This window comes from Haemorhous mexicanus, chromosome 1, assembly GCF_027477595.1.
Source record: "Haemorhous mexicanus isolate bHaeMex1 chromosome 1, bHaeMex1.pri, whole genome shotgun sequence".
Lineage (NCBI taxonomy): Eukaryota > Metazoa > Chordata > Aves > Passeriformes > Fringillidae > Haemorhous > Haemorhous mexicanus.
The window spans coordinates 89,878,609-89,900,374 of NC_082341.1; the positions used below are offsets into that span (position 1 = coordinate 89,878,609).

Here is a 21,766-nt window from a genome sequence, read left to right on the forward strand (position 1 = left end):
TAAAGTTCAATTGAGGCAAAGTTGCTTTTTGGGTTGAATCCAGATTGTCTTCAGGCCTGTTCTGTCTAAACTTGGAAACTGTGGAATGTTCAATACAGTGTGGCTGTCTTCCAGACAGCAGTGGGCCAAAGCAAATGAAAATGTGTGATTGAAAATTGTGAAATGCCGTTCACATGTAATTTTCATATACATATATATGAAAGACATTGCATTCTTTTTACAGGAAAATGTTAAAGATTGTTTACAAATCAGTGCTTTCTCTGCTGCATTTTCTCTTCCACAAGCTTCAATGATCTCCATATTGTGTTTAGAATTTGAAGACTCGGTATACCAAAAAAGTGGATCCAGTCCCTGCCCTGAAAGAAGTCTGTCAGGAGAGACTGGACAGAGTTGCTGCATGAGCAGAGTGCAGCAGGCCAATAGCTGACAAATTATTTGCTTCTCTAAGCAGTTAATCAGTCAATGGCCCTGTTTTTTATTGGTGTGGTGATTGGGTTTTTGTCTCCTCAAGCTTTCTGTTGTGTAGAACCAGCTGCTAGAGTGTTGCCTGTATTAGTACAACCAGCAGTAATCAAAAGGAGTTTGTTTATCAGCCAGGAGCATCCTGGCCAACCTAGTCTCTTGTCAGGATAAAAGAGCTGAGGGTGGAGTTTAGTTAGCAAAGAGCAGGTTTGTCCATGGGAAGCTGGCAGCACTGGAGGTTTCAGACTGGGCCTGTTGGGTGGGTTTGGCAGAGCTGCACTATTGGTACAAGTCAGCCACCCGTGAATAGGCAGAAATGAGATCTGTCTGTGTGTTACAGCTCAGAAATGAGATCTGTCTGTGTGTTACAGCTCAGAAATGAGCCAGCTTGTATTCTGAGGGCCTTGCTGCCCTTACTCAGGGGAGGTGTGGTGATATCATTAGCAGGTGTGTTCTTTCCCAACACTGAGCAGGAATTTAGCTTTTATTTGGGTTGGGAGCTTTCGTGAGGAGACCCACGGTGTGTCTACTTCCACTGTCCCCATTTTGCAGTGACTGATTGAGTATAAGTAGGACAGAGCTGTGCTCAGCCCTGGCTGGAGCAGGTGGCATCCACTTGTGCATGCTGCAGGATGTTAGGTATATTCTCCTTGCAGTCACAGCTTTGCCAGCTTTATTTGACTCTCACACTTGGATACTAGTGACTCTTTGCCTGCATTTTGTGCTCATGTTTGATTTTCAAGTCTGAGGTACCTTTTAGCGAGCTGACTCCAGCTAACAGCTCATGGCTTAACTTTTAAGGGACCTGTGAAAGTAATGCAGCATCTAAAATAAAACATCACAAAGTCAAGCATGTCCTAAAATGAAATGACAGATCATAGCTTTTGGAAGCTGAAGTCTGTGCATGCCTGGCAGTTCAGTGTCGGAATTCATATAGCAGTCTGAGATCCAACCAGGACTTATGGGAGTGCAATGGCATGACACAGTACACCTCCTTTTGCATGGTTGTCCTCTGAGAGGACAGTGCCTCTAGTACCCTAACAGGCATTGAGCAATGTTTTTCTGTGTCCCATTCCTCTCATGTTAGTTGCTGGTCACCCTTCTGCAATGATTCTTCATCCACAAACTTTAGGTTGGTCTTCTGGATAAACATCTGTGCTAATGACACACAAATTGGTGTGGTGTTTCAGGTATTAGCTTGTAATTGGAAGTCCTTTTTCCAGTAAATTTTCAAGTCTAAACAGTAAACAGGAATTCCTCCACTTTCTGCACCCCACTGACAGCATGTCTTCTTATGATGAAAATTGTTTGAAGGATGTGATCTGGCTTTTTTTTTTTTTTTAAATATGATAGGTGCTGACAGGTTATAATACAATCTATAAATTTTAGAGCTAGAATCTCTAGGCTGTACTGCTGGCAGAGAGAGACAGCAGAAGGGATGGAGCAACAGCTTTCATGCTTCATTAGACATGTGAAGGGGGAAAAATAAAAATGTTGGAGGAGGGAAGAAGTCTGATACAGTAGTCTGTCTATTTTTTTTCATGTGGCTTTCCCTGCTAGAGCAATAGAGAGAAATTTCTCAGTATTGATCTTGTGTAAATTCCTAGAAACAAAATACCTTCTCCCTCATTCTGAGTCTAGCTCCACAGTGTAAGAAGTCTAAATGTTCTTGCTGTGCTTGACTGCCTTACCTTGCCCCTAGACTGCAAGGCTTGATGCAAAAGTTGAATTTGGAAGCAGTTTTGTCAGGTGGTAGTGCTGGCTGCTGCTGAACTGATGAAAACTGGCAGTAGGCAGCAGAGCTGGCAAAGCCCCCGTGAGAGGAATTGTGGTTCAGAGTTTCAGCCAGTTTCAGTGACAGCTTAGTCATCTAAAGAGAACTTGCTGTGCAAACATTCTGCCTAAACCAAATTCTCAAATTTTACAAGTTACTCCAATTGTAAATGCTCTATCAATCTGGTTGCTTTCATTTGTTTACCTCCGTTGTAATGTGAATGATTCCTTGAAAAGGGTGTAGTGAGAACACTATTATAGAAAGGCAGGCTTTTTCTTGAAGAGTCTGCAAATAATCATGGTTGGTGATAAGTGTGTGCTGACAATTAATATCTGCATGAGCAATTAATTCAAAGTGCAATAACTGCAAATGCCAGTTAGGGACACTTCGAGTGTGCTGCTGCCCCATGGGCTGATACCTCAAAAATGGAAATCTGAAAGTGAATTTCACAAAACGGTTTCCTCATAAGAAGAAATGAACATGGTTCTTGTAAGGCTGCCTTCTTAGAGTTTGCTAAGACACGGTTTCTGTTGGCTTAGAAAATAAGGATGCTTGAAGTGCCCTCACAAGTGGGCAGCAGAAACTTAGTCTTTTATTAAAAGAAAGTGAGGCTCTTGCAAGGCTTTATTTTTTGAGTTTGGGGTTACAGTGTTAAAAGCCTATGACACCTTTGTTTCTGCCTGTTAACCTGTTGGCAGCTGATGGGGCATAGTGTATACATAGAGAAGGAGAAAACACCTGGGTATTTAAGCATCTTAGTCAAACTGTTGTGCCTTACTTCAAGTCTCACTTAAGGCATCTAAAAGTTCCAGAGAGGAATAGGGGAGATTTTGTACTCATGGTTACTTTCTTCCATTTGTAGCCTTAAGGAAAGCATCCAAGAGACTTGGAATAATATAAATAAAAAGGCTAGAAAGCATGTGTATGTAGTCTATTATCAGACAGTTTTAAAACTTCTTAAGGAGGGGTAAAGGTGACAAGATATGTCTCCTGATTTCTGTATCAATGCAGTGGAAGGGGCTTGCAGACCATTTTGAAAACATGCAATTGTTGCATGTGATACTTGCTCATATAAGTGTCCAGCTTTTTATAAAGCACTTCTGGTAGTGAAGGCAGTTGGCATGCTTTTGAAAGAATAAATCCTCTGAGGGTAATAGATCTGTTGGAAGTAGACAAAAAACAGCGTAAGGGTCTTGCTTCATTAATACACTTTCTCTCAAGCGGCTGCTTAGTGGGATTCTCATAGCTTCCTAGCCAGCCTTTGGTGTGACATTCATCCTAACTCTACCGTGCCATAAACTTGGCTCTGTGCTGCTCCCTCACTATCTGCTTGAAAGGGGTGCAGTCGATGCATCTCCATCAGCCCTTTTTAAAAGTTAACTTTTAGCTCAAGATGTGAATAAGTCATATGCAGAGTGTATATGCCTTGAAATAAGAAAGACTTTAGTAGTGCCTTTAGCACTGCTCGTCAGGTAGCACGGGTGTAAATTGCTAGAGCTTATTGAGTAAACTGATGTGTTGGGAGCCCTTAATTCCTCAGTTTATTCTTAGCCTTAGCTAGTAAATAAGTTCCACCTTGTACAGTATTAACCATCTCATTTGACACATAAGCAGTCCTCTTAATTATTCAATGCCTTGTTTATTGATATCTCCCTCAAAACTCAGTTTGATCAGTACAAAATGGGTTGGGGTATAGGCTTTGTTTGTTTTTTCCTAACTAGCTTGGTCACACATTGCAAATTCTGGATGATGGTCAACTGTAACTGCTGAAATGCCTAAACCTTCCTCAGGCTGTCAAAATCAATCAGGTTGACATCTCCCTGACTACTGTCTGTGCTGAGCCGCTGTGGTTGCTGTTCCATGGGTGCCCTGTGCCACCACGCCTGGCTCCTGTTTGTGAAGGCTTCCTCCTGCTTCCCAGAGATAGGACAAGGCGGCAGCTGCTCTGAACTTCTGCATTTCCAGTGTCCAAACCTCCTGCTCTGCAAAAGGCCTTGCAGAAATCAGGCAAGGACAATATGGTATTCAAAAGAATTCACCACTTGGTGTGATTCTAATATCTAGTATTCCTCTTCAGTGATTGGGATAACTTTTGAAGATCTCTAATTTTCAGACATATTAAATAGTAAATTACTTCTGAGCTGGAAGTTTTATGACCTGTGAATTAGAGATTTGCTGTTGGCCACACTTAACTGAAAGTACTGAGACACGAGCTTGTTTAGGCTGGTAAACATAGCTGCTGCCTCACCAACTGGTGACATTATTTCCTTCTGGATATTCCCTGTTGGCCTGCAAGTTGCTGCCAAGGTATATAGAGTGACTCACTCCTTGTAGTGCTTCCAAGATGGAAATTCTAAAGTCTAAGCTTGGAGGTGACAATAGTAATATTTTTTACTTGTTAGGCTAGGGGTGAGCCCAAAGGGGACACATTCATATGCAGTAACTCCCCAGCTAGTGACTACCTTTGCTTACCAAGTGGATTTTTGTGAGGCTGGCTTTCTGTTTGGGAAATTCACTCTGCCGGGCTTGTAGTTTTAAGGAGGATTTTATGTTGCTCTTTGGCAGAAAGCTCCCATTGTGAAGGAGCTTGGGCTGACACTGCATAACGTGAGGAGTCTCCTACGCAGCATCCTCCCCCAGCCTGCCAGCCCGAGAGCACAGCACTGGTGCTCTGCGGAGCAGCGCGGAGAGCGCTGGGAGCTATTGGCTAACGTGATTATGAAGTTAGGAATCTCCTCCTCACTTCCTGTGGGCTGTGTAACACAAGAGCAAGACTTTTTAATTAACACAACAATCTGAAGCGAGCAAAAGAGCAGAGCTCAGCTAAAACAGTTTTCCCAGCTGTTGGGGCAAGCAGATGATGTGAAATCTGGCATGTTAACTTTACATTGGTCTTTGACTGATCTGACAGGAGAGGCATAAAACCAAACAGGACAGTGGTGCTTTCCCAGGAGAAATATGTGTAACAAATGAGATTCTCCCTTCTGTTGACTGGCTTTTTGATCTCTGTGATGCCTAGCTGGTCTTTAATGCTTCACCACTCTTTCACTATACTTCAGGTAGTCTTAGTATCAGGATTTTCCAGATTTTTTTTTTTCCACAGACAAGCAGGAAATTCATAGCCATAGCCCTTTTATTTCTTAAACTTTCAGTACTGTATCTATGTACTAAAAAGTGGAGACTAAGAGTTCAAGTGGATTCCTTTCAACTAACATATCATTTGATTTGCCATGGTTGAAGGCCTGGCTTGTGTGAAATGAGCTGATACAGATAATGGCAAGATGAGCTGTCTTGTGCAGAGTTTTAGTGTGGTGATGTGGTTGTTAAATTGCATCCACGCAGAAGGAAAAACTGGAGCTGAGCAGATAAATACAATCTGCCTGGGTAAGAAAAAGGAGCCCAGAAAAAAAATAAAATTATACTTCTCTGTTTTAATTTATTTTTTTTTCACTGCAGCTCCCTGAAATTATGTGGTGTTAGCTGCTAAGCTAAGGACAGGTGTCCTTAACTTTGGAACTTGTTTAACTTGTCTCTTTGACGCTCTCTATCTGTCCTTTCAGCATGGGAGGAAGCTCTGGGATCTTCCTGGTGTCTGCAGGAGGTGCCCTGCACTGATGCTTGCACAGAACAAAAAGGTGCTGTGCATTGGTTCTTGGCCACCTTAAAACATGTCCATAACACTTAACATAAGCACAAAGAAAACTTCCTTAACCTTGAAAGTGAGTTGATTCTTAATGTTGATCTCTACACTGCAACTGCTAAACTTTGTCAACCTTGTAAACTGTAAACAAGATGTTCCATCAGCTTGTGTGTTATTAAAATACAGCACAACTTAGTGCTGAGTATATGTATCCCCCCCCAAGAGCACCTTAGCAAGAAAGCATTTTAATCATATCTACGTCTGAGCCATTGTTTTGTTTTATATAACTATTTGTCTTCACTTTTCCTGTCCTTGGAATGCTATTCTTCTGAAGATGGAACACATCATTGAATAAATATTCTTGTCTTGGTCACCATTTGGCTCCTGTTGTGGGAATTTAGTATGCATTTAGTAATACTGCCTGATCTTATTATTAAAGATCTTGCCAATTCCTGATGCTGTCTAGCAATTTAAGTGAGGTGAGGAAAGGCAGAAAAGGGACACTAGGCTTTTGTCTAAAGAAAGCAGAAGGTGTTTTTAATTCATTCTTGTTTCATATGGAGGCAAAGATGTGATCTGGCTGCTCACGGTAGAGCCCCCGTGGGACTGAAGGTGGAGAAAGGTCTCAGAAGCAGACACAAGAAGTGGTGAGCCAAGGTTACTGGTAGCAGTTCACTGTCTGTCGGCTGGGACACAGCTTGTCAGCTCAACAGGCACTTGTCTTTTGTGTGGAGAGGATGCTTCTGTTGAAAGCATTCTTGGAAACAAACTATGTAGTGTAATGAAAATAAGTCCTAACATACCTCATCTGTTCTTTCCTGCCTTTGAACCCTGTAAATCCCTCCTCTTTCCTTTAAAGCTGCTGGGCTTTGCGTAACCCCTGATGTATTCTCCAGGTTTTTAGTTTAACCATTTTAATGGGAGCTTAGTCTCCCGTGAACAGTAAACTTTTATTTTTAGCATTTCAGGATTCACAGATGAAAAGGACTTTATGTAATTAGTTCTCTTGTGTGGGATGCTTTTCTTTAAGGTGTCTTTTCTGGAACTTGAAATGGTAGTAAATCAGGAGGAGCAATTCCACACTAAGGAGTTGTACAGCAGTAGTCTGGCTACAACTTAATTTTCCTGCTACAGTAAAATTCATGTCCTAACATAGTTTGTGCACTTAGAGCACAGATCAGGCTGTGAAAGCTTTATGTTCTGTCAGGTAGATGTCTGCCCCTACCCCCCCAACAATCAACAGGCAAATGTGGTGATGATTCAGTGTTATTATCTCTTGTGTAACAGGAAAACTGAGATCATTAAGGGAATTCCCAGTGGCATGAATACTGGGTGTACCCGTGGCATTGGGAACCTCCGTTCATTGTGGCAGCAGATTGTTAGCAACAGAGATGAGGGCTGAACTTGAGCAGTGTCTGTGTTTAGCAGCCGTGCCAGTCAAACCATGAGCAGAAGTGCCATCACTTGCTGCTTCTACTGTCAGAGTTATGCTTTCATTAAAAAAAAACTTGTTTGGGTAGAAGCTGTACATCTGTATTTCTGTGTTTGGTGTGACTTTGCTGGTGAACTACATGGAGTAACTGGTGCTCCCAGGAGACACGTCAATGCTCACATTTGCCAACACTGATACTCATTAAGAGGCAAAATGTTTGCATGAGGCCTGAATTATATTTAGTAAATAAAGTTTTCTTACATTTGAGCCAGTAAATGTCAGCTTCACTTGCCATGTGTCATGTTTTGTTCTGATATCGTGGAACCTGATCTAATTCTTTAATTTCTGAATAATCGCTTCCTGTCTGCCACTCCCTTGTTTGTATCATGTGCTCATAGGAAGAAGCACTTTTTTAAAGGAAAAAGTGCACCAGCCACGAGCTTGCCACACTCACATAATGATGGAGCATGTCAAAAGTGGGAAGAAAGAAACCACGTTTTAAACAGTGTAAACATAGGTAGTGTACTTGGGATTTTTTTTTCTCCTGTTTGTTTATTCAGTGTTGCAGATCAGTGCTTCACATTCTAGGAAAAGAGAAAATTCACAGTCCAGTTAGTGGTCATCTGTGGGATAAGCCCCTCAAGTATGCAGGTGCTGTGAGTGTCAGCAGATCTTGGGGAGTCTCTTCAGGTGGAAAGTTTGCCCAAGTTGCAGCCTTTAATTACTTTGTGTACCTAATTGGGTATGGAGCTGCAGCCAGTGATGGAGAAAGGAATACAGCATTATAAAAATGTTACAGAAATCACTTAGCCAGTAACTCTACACAGTTGATCCTTCTGCCTGAATCACCATGATCCTTTAAGCTGCTTCTAAGAAAAACTTGCACTTTACTGACAGAATTGGGGATGAGAGTTAAGGGCCTCCTGCTTTCTGATGATGACTGGGAAAGGTTTTTGCTAATCTAACATTAAAAGTAACAACTTGATTTTGTTTTAAACAGTGGAAGCCATGATTCTTGTATGTTAGGCAAGGCTTCATTTCTCTTTTGAGGATGAGGGGTGGGGACATAGCTGTAACCCTCTTGCTTCATGGTGTTAAGGCAGCAAAGGAAACAAGGAGGTGACGTGCTGCTGAAGCCCAGGTGAGGGCCACCATTGCAGCAGGGCCTATGGGAGCCACATAGAAATGGGCCGTGTAGGTGAACCAGTGTGAAAACCACAGGGATTATGATAAATATCACACTGAGAGCCTGAGAGATTTTTTTTTCTTTAAATATCTACTGTTGTGCTGGAAAAAAAAGAGTATTGTGGGGCCTCTCCCTCCGCCAAGATGGCCAGCATGTCCTTGGCTCTGTAGGGAGATGTACGTGGGGCAAAGACAGGCAGCCCTCCTTGGACTGACTTTCTTATTCCTTAGCTTGTGGGCAGGGCCTCAGGGTACACCAGCAGCAGTGTTCAGCTGGGGGCAGCTGTGCACTGGGGATGGGGCATTTTGTTTCCCAAGTGGGAAGCTCTTCCCAGCCTGTCTGTAGAGCAGATTGGCTCTGCACTGCCTGGCACACGGCTGGGCCTCTGCAGGAACGACTGAGCTCTAGAGAAAAGTCTCCTTTGCTTCTGCCCTCATGATCATTCAGGAAAATTCTGACTTTGCACTCTGCAGGCAGCTTTTATTGCTTTGCAACCTGTCCTCAGGAAAGAGGGCTTCCTGGCTTTTGCTTTGTTTATAACCGGGAAGAAGATGATTTCCATTTGCGAGGTGAGCAGCCATGTCCTCTGGAGGGGGAAGGGTGCTGCCAGCTTGGGGACTTGTTACAGATGCAGTTTGAGTTGTAATAGACTGGGCTCTTGACCTTGCTTCTCTGTCTGCATTAGAAAACCCAACATTAAATATATTTATATAGTAGGTGTCTGCAATTTTTCTGCTTTGCACCAGCAGTACTTTGAAGTTGCTCCTCCCTTGTCCCCCACCACCTGAGGAGCCCACGATTTTGTTCACTTGCTGATGCTCCTTTCCAGTGCCATCATCTCCGTGCGGGGCTGTGCTGGCTGGACTCCTTGGCGTTCATGATGACTGGCTCAGACCTGCTTCTGCCAGGGCTCCGTGCCACTCCTCCTCATCCTCCTCCTCCTGCCTGCGGGCCTGCTCCTGCTTGCCCCGGCCTGCTGGAGCCTGGGGAACGGGGGGCTGGAAAACGTGTCTCTGCAGGGGCAGTGCTGCCTGTTCCTGCCCCGCCAGAGCACAGGAGATAAGCTGTCTGGGATTCCCACAGTCCCACCAGCCAGGAGGGCATCCCGGTGCATCCGGGAGGCTGCAGGTGGAGGCAGAGCCTGCCAGTGCCGTAGGGCCCGGGGCATCCGGGGCAGCGGCTGTGTGGGGCTGATGAGAGGGCGCAGCTGTCGGGGCTGGCCACGGCCGCTGTTTGTCTTGTGACTAACCTGACTGCAGCCAGCAAAGTTTGGGAGACTCCCAGAGGTCGTGACTTAAAAGACAAGTGTTGTAATTAATTTCTTATGCCAAGCTTGTTTTGAAGCCTTTTAATTCCATGATAAGAGGCAGAATGTGGACTTCATTTACAATCCGCTGGGTTGGAGGCAGGAACCAGAAAAGTGCTTTGAGAAGCACTGCAAATGTTTTTCTCTCCCTCCCCTCCGTTGCAGGATGTATGTGGCATTATCACACCACAACAGTGAAGCTATAAAAACATTGTCGTGTCCTTTTTTTTGAAGAGAGAAAACACAACCTTAGAAAAAAATTTGACTGCATAAAACCACATCTTTCTCTGAGAAAGTCTGGTAGCAACTTCAGAACACTCCAGGATAAAGGGTGTGGAAGAGATTGACATTTATTTCTTTGAGACTTATATTTTCATTAAATATGAACTTCTCCACAGTTCAGTGATTTTTAAAAAAAAATTATTTTTACTGGGAATTTTGAAGAATAAGTGAAAAGGCACTTCCTAGCTTGCCTGTCTGAACTAGCTTGGGATGAATAAGGTGTTACTCAGCAAAAGAATGCATGAGAAAGAATTACTTCGGAACAGAAAACAGTCTTTTTAGTAGTATCCTTGTTTGTCACAGATTTAATGTTTGCAGCCTTTGAGTGTCTCTATTGCCACCTTTGAATAAGTGCTCCCAGTTCTGAGATATCTGTTTCTTTCAAGAAGAAAAACTGCTTGCATGCTACAGAAACATGATTAGCAGGTAGCTGAGCACGGGGCAATAAAAGAATCTTGATTGCTATCAGTTTTGCTTTTAGCTATGGAGGGAAGATCAGCCTAGACTGGCGAGGAGGAGAGCACCTGGCAGAGAAGGCATGCATAAGTGGCAAGACAGTAGCAGAAGGGAGTGTGAAGTATCAAGTTGGCTTTGGGTTCCCTCCGGTGAGCCACAAGCTGTGTTAGCTGCGTAATAGAGATCCTGCCTTCCTCACCTCTGTTGGCTGTTGAAATGATCTTTGATGCTGATCAAGTTACCTCTGAACAGAGGAAAAGGCTGTGTTTTAATATTTTCATCTGTAGGATGATGGTTCTCATCAAGTTCAGTATTTGCAGCCCTTAAAAATAATTTCCTTTCACCTGTGCCTGTGTAAATAGTCTCGTCATACACATACACCACCTTTATTTTATGCTGCTTGATGTTGTGCTGCCTTTTCAAGCTACAATTGAAGCTTCTCCTGAGACTAGTCTGAGACAAAAATTTTGTTTCTTTTCAGAGGTATAAAATTCATATTCTGAATTCATGTGGTCTGAGGTGAATTTATTTTTATTACTTGTGGTTTTTCCAAATATTGCAGCTATGAAAAATAGAATTATATCTCTTGAATTTCCTCTTTGGCTCAATCTGTAAACATTTCATGCCTTCCACACTTCAGACTTGTGCATGAAGTAATATTTTCTACTCCCAATTGGGAAATTGTTGTATTCAATATTCACTTGATAAAATTTACCGCTTTTTCTGTCATTAATGAGATTTTTATTGTATCTGCACTGGCTAATAAGAGTTATTGCAGTTTTGTCTCTCATTTTGTTTTGCATAACACATACATATTTTCTATTGGAAAAAGTGATTCCTTTAGTGCCTATTTGAGGGAAAAAATGGTGCTCCCCTCAATTGCTTGATCTGATTGAATAGGATGGTGTTTGCAGGTGAAAATTGAGTGGCTGGAGTAGAACAATTAAAGGTTGCTTTTTAATAACTTTAAATCTTAAATGGTAACTTACTGAATAGATTGTGTGAAATTATTAGTTGTGGAAGGTGGTTTTGAGGGTGATTTTTTTGCCCCCCAAACATCATTGAATAGGATTGATGTCCCTCCCATTTTGCTGCCATCAGCTGAATGAATACAGTTGTTGATGGTTGCTGGGAGTTGTTGGATACATGGTGCTAGGCTTCTTTTGGCAGGCCAGCAGGAGAGCTGTTTACAGGTGACACTGTTGCCCTCTGCATGCATCACGGATTCAGTACTGCTGCTGGGTGTCCTCACTGCTGACTGTCCTGGGAAGCCAGCTCACCATCAAAACCTCCCTGGGGCAGCACCTGTGACCTGGCACGAACATAATAATGACTGATATCCGAGAAGTGCAGCAGAAACATGACTCCTCCCAACTTCCGACTGACCTCCTGCAGGAAGTGGGAAAGATTAACCAATACTTTAAAAAAACCCGGCAATGAAGCCAAAGCTCAAACCCCACAATTTTCTAGTGCTGCAATAACGTAATCTTTGCATAATGTGGTTTGTGGAAAGCAGCAATGGGAGAAAAGCTGTTGTTTCTGGCATGTTTTAGGATAGAAGAGAAGTCACATATCAAACTTAGAGGAAGAAAACCCTGAAAATCCTAGTAATCACTATCTGCACATCCACTGTAAAATTTGGAGTCCTGTAGTTGGCTTATGGGACAGTTTGGAAAGTTGGGTTTTGATATTTCTGAGGACAAGGATAACTCTGGGAGGCACATGCCTGGATGATTACTTATATTTGGTAGCATCCATGTCTTCCAAAGGTCTCACTTCTTTCATGGGACGAACTTGCAGGTCATGCTTCTGCTCCATTGAAGCAGGGCTGGGAGTCAAAAGCAAGGGCCTCCTGCTGGGAAAGGAAGAGATTCAGCAAGGGAACAGTGGCCTCTGATGACAAGAAGTGAGAAGTGCAGGAGGCCAGCAGCACAGGCTATAGTCCCAAGGAATTGATTGTTTCCATCCTCAAGGCAACCAGTTTAAAAATGTTTTTTATATATATATCTGACACTGTAAAGAGACTGAGAATAATGAAATGCTAGTTTTGACTGCTGTAACATGCTAAACCAAAGAACAAAATAACATTTACCTTCTTGAAAGAAGGTAGGATATTACAAGTTTATAAACGTGTTGGAAGTAGAGATACATTTGTATTACACACCTGTGTTAGGTTTTAATCCTAACCTACTAATGAACACTTCCTAAGTAGGAAGGCAAATTTATCTCTCTAGTGCTGACTGAATCACTGCAGAAAGAAGGTTGCCTTTTGCAAAACTGCAGTTTATTAGGCATAGTTCCTGCTTCAAAAGTCCTGTTGAGTGTTAATGATAAACTACAACATTTAGGTGGTCTTCTAAATGTTGATGAGATCGTGTCCAGTTTCTTCTGATACAATTATGTGAGGGGAGAGAGGGAGTGAGTATCTGTGTGTGGGTCTGTACGTGTGTGGGATACATTACTTAATTTTTGACAGAATAGCAGCTACAGCTTCTTTACCTACAGTGTGTTTTTTTGTTTGGTTCACCCAGAGGTTGCTGGCAGCAGTATGGCTGTTGGTTTTTTTTTTAAATATTCCTGTAACACATACAATGCAACGTTAGCATTCAGATAACCTTCTTTTTCCCGCCATTAAATACTCCTTGATGAGCAGTATTGGCACTGGTCCTCCCCCAAGTCATAGTTCATTTTGTATCTGTTTCCTCTTAAATCCTTTTGCATGCAGTCAGCCTTACAGGTCATAAATGAGAGACTGCCAGCTTATTTGCTGTCTGATTGCTTTCACAAATGCTTCTGGTGTTGATCTTTCTGAGAAAATAGAAAGTGATTGCAGTTTCTGTCAAACATAGACAGTGTTTTGTAGCCGGGACACAGAAAGGTAGAAGGGTTAAACATGACATGTTTCCTTGAAGTGGCTTTATGACTGCTGCTAATTTGAATGTTCAGTAATAGAGATCTGTTGGATGGAGGGGTTACCCTTCACTATTAATGACTCATTGGCCTCCTTCCCAAGCTGCCTGAAGTGCCGCTCTCCCTAGTGGAAGTAATTTTGTCTTTGAAGTACTTTCCAGGGCTGTCAACTAACGTTCCACAGTTCCCAGAGGAAATAATAAGCCATGAGTGCATGTACACTGAAAATGTAGAGTCTGAAATGAACTGTTCCTATAGGAGCCTGGCAGTCTGCTTCTCTGTGGAATTCAGCTTGTTTATACAATCTTATCTGGCTAAGCTTTGGTATTTTATCTGGCAGGCAGTTCCTATGAAAAGCAGCTGTCCAAGCAGTGGGAGTGGTGCTCCTGGTGGTTTTTTCAGAAGGTCTATAATTTCTTGTTTCATGTAAATTACAGAAATACAATACTCTCTTGGCTACAACCAAATACCCTAAGCAGTTTTCTTAGCCTTATAAATAGCACTTTAGTATGGTCTGCTGTTATGTCCTGTGTGACTTAACCATTGGATTTGTGATGCCCACTAGGAAGATGTATGGTGTTCTGTAAAGCCACAGGATGACTACAGAATTGTTAGAAGAGCACCTCAAAGTCATAGATTTTACAGGTATGTTTTTAATCACCATCATCACTGTTGTCAAGAAAATGAGCACAGTCTCCATCTCTGCGTGAAGAGATCTGTACATGTGTCTTTTCTAACAGAAAGGTCCCTATGGGTAAGTAGGTAGTTTAAAAAAAAACCACAAACACCTCACTGACCAAACACATAGTAACAGAAAAGACTCAGCCAAAATACTTAAGATTTAGTGTAACTCATTAATAGAGAAAATGTTTCTTCAAATATACAGAAGGCTGAAGCTTTTGGGAAAAAGAGTGGCTATTCAGTGCCTACAGAGGAGTTTGAGGTATTTTTTGTGTAGCTTTGGGTTGCAGATTCAAGTAAGAGAGAATTGAAAAGGTCAGGAGTTCTTTTCCAACTGAGGTAAATTATGTTCCTCATCTCTTTTTACAGGAACAGTATTTTCAGTCAAAAGCAAATTATGGGCACAAGTAAAATGCAGTCCAAGTCTGTTAAAGTTTAGTGATTGTCCAGGATTATCCATCCAGTTTGTAGTACATCTTATCTGAAAACACTGCATCTTGTGGATTAAAATGATCCATATAATCTGGTGTATTCCATGAAATGAGGAACATGTTCAAGACCTAAAAGACTAATTCTCCCTCTGTCACCTGTGTGTATGTAAGTAACATTTAAGTCTGGCCTCCTTCAAGACATAAGTCTGGCCTCCTTCAAGACATAAGAAGACATGAGTCCCTGTAAGATTCAGTGCTTTAAGCGTTGTTCAGATGTGCCATATGATGCCACTTCTCATGCTAGTATACGTGCAGAGTTTTATAGATCCCTTCTGCAGAAGGGGAATTTGATATGGCAACAAATGAAAAATGAGCTCTGTCTGGGTCCATATGGTACCTTCTGGTCTCGCCTGAAGCCTGGTATCAAGCACAGTCCATTTCTTTAGCTGAAGTGGCAATCCTGCTTGCAATCCTGTATGGTGAGAAACTCAAAACCTAACAAGCTGCTGACCTTCATTAAAAGAGTGTCATCATAAATTAGGCACTGATACAGTTTCCATTTCAGCCTGACACATGCCACATGAGCAGTTTAGTACTGGTCACCTTTTTGTAACCACCCCATAGCTGATAAAAGTGAATGATGTTGGCTGAGTTCTCCCAGTTCCCTTGTGAAGAAGGAAATTTTATTTTCATTTTGGTAGGGATTGATGACTTTCTGCTGCCACAGCAACAGCTAACTATGCTAAACTTCAGTTGACATACTTTGCTTTGTTCCTGCAGCAAGAGTAGTGATTCTAAATAACACTGAGGGTGTAGCTGTTTTGTTCTACAAGATTGTTTTGTTTGGTTTGACTGTTTTTAAAATTTTGTTTTAAGGTGATGTCTCAAGTGAATGTAACCACTAGAGAGTGGGTTATCTTGAATTCAAGTAATGTAATAATCCCTGTATTGTCAAAGAGCATGTATTCTGAACTTCAGATTTTTTCTAGAAAATAAAGTTAGCATTTTTTTCTTAAAAACTCTTCAAATTAGCTCTCATTTCTCCAACCTGTAATATCTTTTATCAGTTTTTACCTGTTACAATTAGATTTCATCTTCCTCATATAGAACCCCATTTATAGTCAGAGTTGGAAACTACTGCTTGGTTACTGTTTTAAAAACAAAAACTCCAGTCATCAGCAGGACATGGCCTTCATTTTTTAACATGGTTCAGCCCTGTAATACTAAATCCTGGAACAGTCAGTGGTCCCACAGTGAAGGTAACCTGCATCACTTATAATGTAATCCCTGCTCATGCCTGGTTTGTGTTTAGAGGAAAAAGCATTTTTGTGGTGAGATGGGCTTTTTGTTATTTAAGGGGGTGGTTGTTTTGAAGCTGTTCAGAGGTTAGGAATGCTGGCAATCATCTGGGGAGACTGGTTAGTGGGCTGAGCACAGGTGAGGAGGTCACAGGCACAAAGCAACCACTTCTTTTGTGCCAGTGCCCTGCTGGTGGTTCAGCTTAAGGGAAATACTTGAGAAATTACTTATGTGTGTTAGGAGGGCCATCATACTTCTGTGACTTTGCTACTTTATCGTCACAAACTTTCATCTTGTGAGAGTTAACTCCCTTCGTTGCTGTTAATTTAAGGGAAAGAAAACAGTTCTGTCAAAAAATATTCACAGATAAATTATTTTGGTAAAACTTTTGCAAGTTTGCCCTAAAGTAATTAAGTAGTAATATACTTACAGAGAGAGAGGGAGGTAACAGCTACCTGTGTGCTTCCAGGGGATAGATAGCTAACCAGGGCATGTGTTTCATTTTACCTGCAGTGCAATGAGCTGTACTGACCTGCCTAGTTTTCTGAGTCTTTAAGGAATGCAGGTTTTGTTTTAAGCTTTTTTGCCAGTACTCCTAGAGACAGTCTTAAATGCATAAATCCATGTGTAATTTTAGTTGGCATCTTAAACTGAAAATTTTGTGATAAAGATTCTCTTGGACCTTAAGGCACAGCAGTACTGTTCTACAGCAGTGTATTTCAAGTAAGGAAGAATTTGGATTCTAGATCTGAAGCCCCAAGTTATTTTCATAGGACTGTCACAGAAATTTATCAGTGAACTGTGGGGGTGAGCTGGGCACAGTGTTGGAGACTGTGGTGATGAAAGATATCGCTTGTACACCCATAGTTTACAAGGAAAAATATTTGTTGTGAACCTTTGGATCTATCAGAAGTAGCTGAATGTAGATGGTAATCTTGTTGATGGAAGAAGAGGAATAATACCTGGCTTTGGCTGCAGTAATTGGCTACTGTACTCAAAAGAGTAGTCACTGTGCTACTGTTCACCAGGCGGACTTGAGAAGGTGCCATCTCTTCACAGTCACTGTTTTGGGCTGTGAATACACTTCCAGAAACCAATTGGGAGCTTCTTGTGTTTGGGTGATTTTAAGGACTTCCGATCCTGTGCCTCCCCAGTCTAAATAACACAATAGGGCCTGTGCAGCTGGTACAGCTCTGAACATCCCAGGAAGAGAGAGAAGAGGTGAATGTGAAGTTCAACACAACAGATTTGTCCAAGGAATATCTTAATTTCACAGAAACTTTTTCTTCAGGATGACCTTCCAGATGCCTTGTGATGTCCTCAGGGTTACTATAGCCAGTGTAAATAAGTTACAGGAGAATGCAGAAATAATATTTCTGAAGTCTTTAAATGACTTTTTTCCAGCCCAAAGGACTATGTAGTATCACTATATAGCTTAGACTGGAAGGGACCACCTCTGGAACCCACCTCATCTAACACCCTGCTCCCAGGAAGCTCAGTTAGGTCAGGTTGGTACTGACCACTTCTTTTTAGTGTCCTTTAATTATAACTTGATGTCACTTAATTGAAGTCCGTCAATAATATATCTTGAAAGTGGACTTGAAAATGAAACCTTGCAAGACATAAAAATGCAATTATAAGCTTGTTTTTACTAACACCCTTTTCCCTCCTCCAACCTTTATCAGGTATTGTCTTACTCTTTCAAATATTGCTATGCAAGGTTAATTTGTCAGAGAAGCAATTTTCTTAGGGGCAGTTCTGTAATTGTACTTTGTATGGTACTGCTTGTCTTCAAGGAGAATAAACTGAAAGTCTGTTAGTTTATCTGAAAAGTATGCTTAAACTCCTGGTGAAATAACTTTTCAGTTAGGGCATGGTTCATGTCTAAAATATGTACAGTTTTTTTTATTGTGAGATGCGGTGATGCAGTTTGTACACTAACAACTTCATGACTTAAGTATTTTTTTAATGCAAAGCACAACATGAATTTCTTATGTGGAATAACTTAGTTTACTTGGATGAATTAAAGGTGATCACTTTTCACGTGCCCTTGAGATAACTGCTACAGAGACTGAAATATTTAAACAATTCCTTAAACTGCAGACACCAGAAAGGCATTTTCCTGTGAATCTTGCTCTCAAGGCAGGAGTGTGGATGTGAATCCATGTCCATTCTGTGATCCTTAGCACACAGACTAAGCAGAGGAGTTTCCTTCTACCTGCTTCTCTTTCTGCCAGGCTGCTTGCTTACATACTACCTTTTGTTATATGGCACTTTTAGCACTTTTTATTGCTGTCAAGTTCAGCTGAACTGAAGTAAAATACTCCAGAGAGAAAAGTGATGTACCAAGAGATGCATATTAACAAAACTCCCTTACTAGAAAAGCCTAGGCTGAAAAAATATCTAACTACTCTCTTGCATTCTTGCTTTCATGTTTGTACCTAAGGTTAAGGCAGTGTATTGGGTATTAAAACGCTCCCCAATTCAGACTTTTAGGTTAGGAATGCATATATGCTCCTTGCCCACTTGGGAGGTATGTGTAAGATTACAGTCCAGCTCTGAAAATACATCCCACATCCAAGATGGTGTATCAGGCTTGCAGCAAGAAATTGCCTTCTGTGCAGCTGACAAGAGTATCAGAAGTCTCTTTTCTCCAAAACGTGGAACAAGTATGGGGAGTCATTGTAAACAATTAATTAATTCTGAGTGTTGTGCTGATAGACATAAAGTGAAACAAAGATTAGAGTAAATGGAAGAATTAATTGAATTTTTTCCCATATTAGTATTTTTTTTTCATATTATTATTATTTCCATATTGCTATTAGTGCCTTCACTGAACCAACTGGAGAAGGAAAATGATCTGCAGATTGCATTATTCTGTTTGATACATTGATACTGTTTCTCTTTCAGATGAAGTGGACTACAGCAATTTTGGGACCAATACGCTGTCGAGGAAGAAGAAGGCTCTGGTGACACTGCGCAATGACAACCTCCGCCGGCGTCCCCACATCAACATTAGCATGCCTCATGATTTTAGACCAGTGTCTTCCATAATTGATGTGGACATTCTCCCTGAAACACACAGGAGAGTGAGGCTGTATCGACATGGCTGTGAGAAACCCTTGGGGTTTTACATTCGCGATGGCACCAGTGTAAGGGTGACTCCTCATGGACTGGAGAAAGTTCCCGGTATCTTCATCTCCCGTATGGTTCCTGGTGGCTTGGCAGAGAGCACAGGCTTGCTGGCTGTGAATGACGAAGTCCTGGAAGTCAACGGCATTGAAGTAGCAGGAAAGACTCTTGACCAGGTCACAGACATGATGATTGCCAACAGCCATAATCTCATTATCACAGTCAAGCCAGCAAACCAGAGGAACAATATTATTCGGAGCAGTAGGATGTCTGGTAGCTCTGGCCAGTCCACAGACAGCACTGCAAGTCACCATAGCTTGCCTACGCCTCACGTGCTGCAGAACTTCCACCCTGATGAAATGGAGAGTGATGAAGAGGCTGACATTGTCATCGAGGGTGGTCTGGAGCCACAACACATTCCTAAACTGCACAGCCTTACTTCCAGTAGCCTCTCTCGAATCAATGGCAGCAGCCTTAGCCACAGACTTCAAAGGGACCTGGTGCTCAACAACAGCTCTGGCCGAGAAAGCAATGGCAACATCCACAAATTACTCAGTTCCTTAAAAACTGATCCCCGACACAGTCTGGTTATCCCCAGAGGAGGTATCGAGGAGGACGGAACAGTCATTACACTTTAGTAGCAATTTCTGCAATTCTCTTTACAGTCTTAAGTGCCAATTGGGACATTTGACTCGTGCAACGCGTGCACGAAACAGGGAGCTGACATTCTCACAGACCTCACGGATGCAGAAAACTTGCTTCCTAGGAAACATGGCATCTGGAGTTAGACATAAAACTGTCATGCACTGCAAAATTTGTCAGGAGAAAGCCAGAGTGCAAAACCTGGTTCGTGTCCCAGCCCTGAAGTGAGAACACAAATTTGTTTTAGTTGGTATAAACCTAAGCAGTCTTACAGGCTACCCATGGCAGTGTTATATACTCGGGTTTGAAAGCATGGGTAGACGTATTTATACATGCATATATATGAATTAGATTTTAATAGTAACAGACATGTCTATTTGAAGTGGAATCTGGTTTTCTTCTAATACCAGCTAAGGAGAGAGTGCTTCTTAATAGCTATCCCGTCTTCTTCTGTTACGTACAGCTCTTCTGCCGACTTGTTTACACCGTCTTTTCAGCGTTATGTCTAATCCAGACGAGCTCTGTAAAAGCAGCCGTTTCCTATTCCGGTGGTAACAGCGTTCGGGGGACGCTGCAGACACATTTTCCAAAGGAAACGATAGAAATCCATATCCATGCAAACCCGCGTGTTTCCCGCGGCCCGAGGGGCGGCGCGGGCCGTGGCCGTGGCTGACGGGCCATGGGCGCCACCTGCCGGCCGGAGGGGGCACCGCAGCGGGGGCAGCGCCGCTGCCTTCCTGTACTCTCTTACCATATTTATTAGATGATACCTCCTTTTTTTGATTTGTTTGGTTTTTTCCCCTCCTTCCCCCATCATCTCTGTTTTTTCGAAATCATGGTTCATGTGAGTTTTTAGGCGTGCAAGCCTCAGAGGTGACACAAGTCCTTGCTGTACCTTTGGGGCAACCCGAATCCTTGATAAGAGATTGCCCTACGGAGGGGAGGGGTGCTGACTGACTCTCAAGCCTAACTTAGAATAGTTCTGTTATTTTTGGACTCCTCCAGTAATAAAGCTTAATGTCTACACAGGACTTCTAGAAAGTTAAAATATACTGGATGTACGTGAAGGTCAGACACCTTTGCTGGGTGGCCAGGTGGCTACTGAGTGACCAGTGACTGTGGAGTCAGTACCTGTCTGCTTCTGGAAACACCATGAGTTTTATGAAAGTGGTCTAATCTAAAATATTTTGTTATATCTTGATCAGTGTAAGGAACAAAATATAAATGTTTTAAAATGTATTTTTCTACTTTTAGCTTGTGTCATTTGCTCTTTGTTTTTAACTTTGTAGTACATTAAAGCTTTTTTTATATGGTGGAATAGACATTTCTTAAATATTTTATGAATATGAAAATTCAGGAGTCTTGGTTTGGAAAAATTACATTCCATTTTGGAATCTGTAATGGCTGGGAAAAGGATGTGTGGACTAATTCATTGTCGCTAATTTAGAATACCTGTGGAACAACCAGTCTTCTGCTCATGGTTAAATATCTTTGGGACATTGAACTTAGTTTATTTCTTCTAGATTTGCTTTAAGAGTTTATTTTAAAAGTCTTTTACTTACTCTAATTAAAACTTTTCTAGGTATCTAAGCAGCTATAGAGCTGTACTTATTTTTCCCAGCACAGTAAGAATAGAACATTGATCCTGTTCATCTTAAACTGTGTTTGTACTTTACCAAAGGTTTTCATTAAAAAAAAAAAAATCTGATTATTGGTGCGGTAAAACAAATGAATAGCTGGATATGCTTCAGTCAATCAGACCATCTTATCTGGAAAAATTTGTTACACCTGAAATAAGACTACTTTTATGAATAAATGGATTTGTCTGGCTGAAGTTACTCATTCTACCTTAGTTAACTGATGAAAATGTGACTTGTCTGCAATAAAATGTTCGCTGTCTTCTACTCTGTATTTTCTCCCTGTGCCTCGTGCATTTTATGTGGAAGTATCTCCCCTCCCTATGAAAACAAGGTATCCAGTTTGAATGGCTCTTGAACTATGCAACTATTTTAGTGCAGTATCTTTTCTCAGTGCTGCTTTTACTAAAGATTCCTGTTATTCTCATTTCCATGGGAACCAAGCAGCTTCCTGCCCTCCTCACAGCATGGCCTGCTGCAGACCTCTGGGCTTTCA

At 41.8% G+C, this 21,766-nt stretch overlaps 1 protein-coding gene across 1 annotated transcript in view; it reads left to right on the forward strand.

The window, feature by feature from the left end:
• The window catches only part of PARD6G (par-6 family cell polarity regulator gamma), a 64,934-nt gene extending 43,397 nt beyond the window's left edge, over positions 1-21,537 (forward strand). The window contains exon 3 of the mRNA XM_059855590.1: positions 18,770-21,537. Coding sequence (XP_059711573.1) covers positions 18,770-19,629 — 860 coding nt within the window. The 3' untranslated portion in view covers positions 19,630-21,537. The remainder of the gene's footprint in view (positions 1-18,769) is intronic.
• Positions 21,538-21,766: the final 229 nt, after the last annotated feature.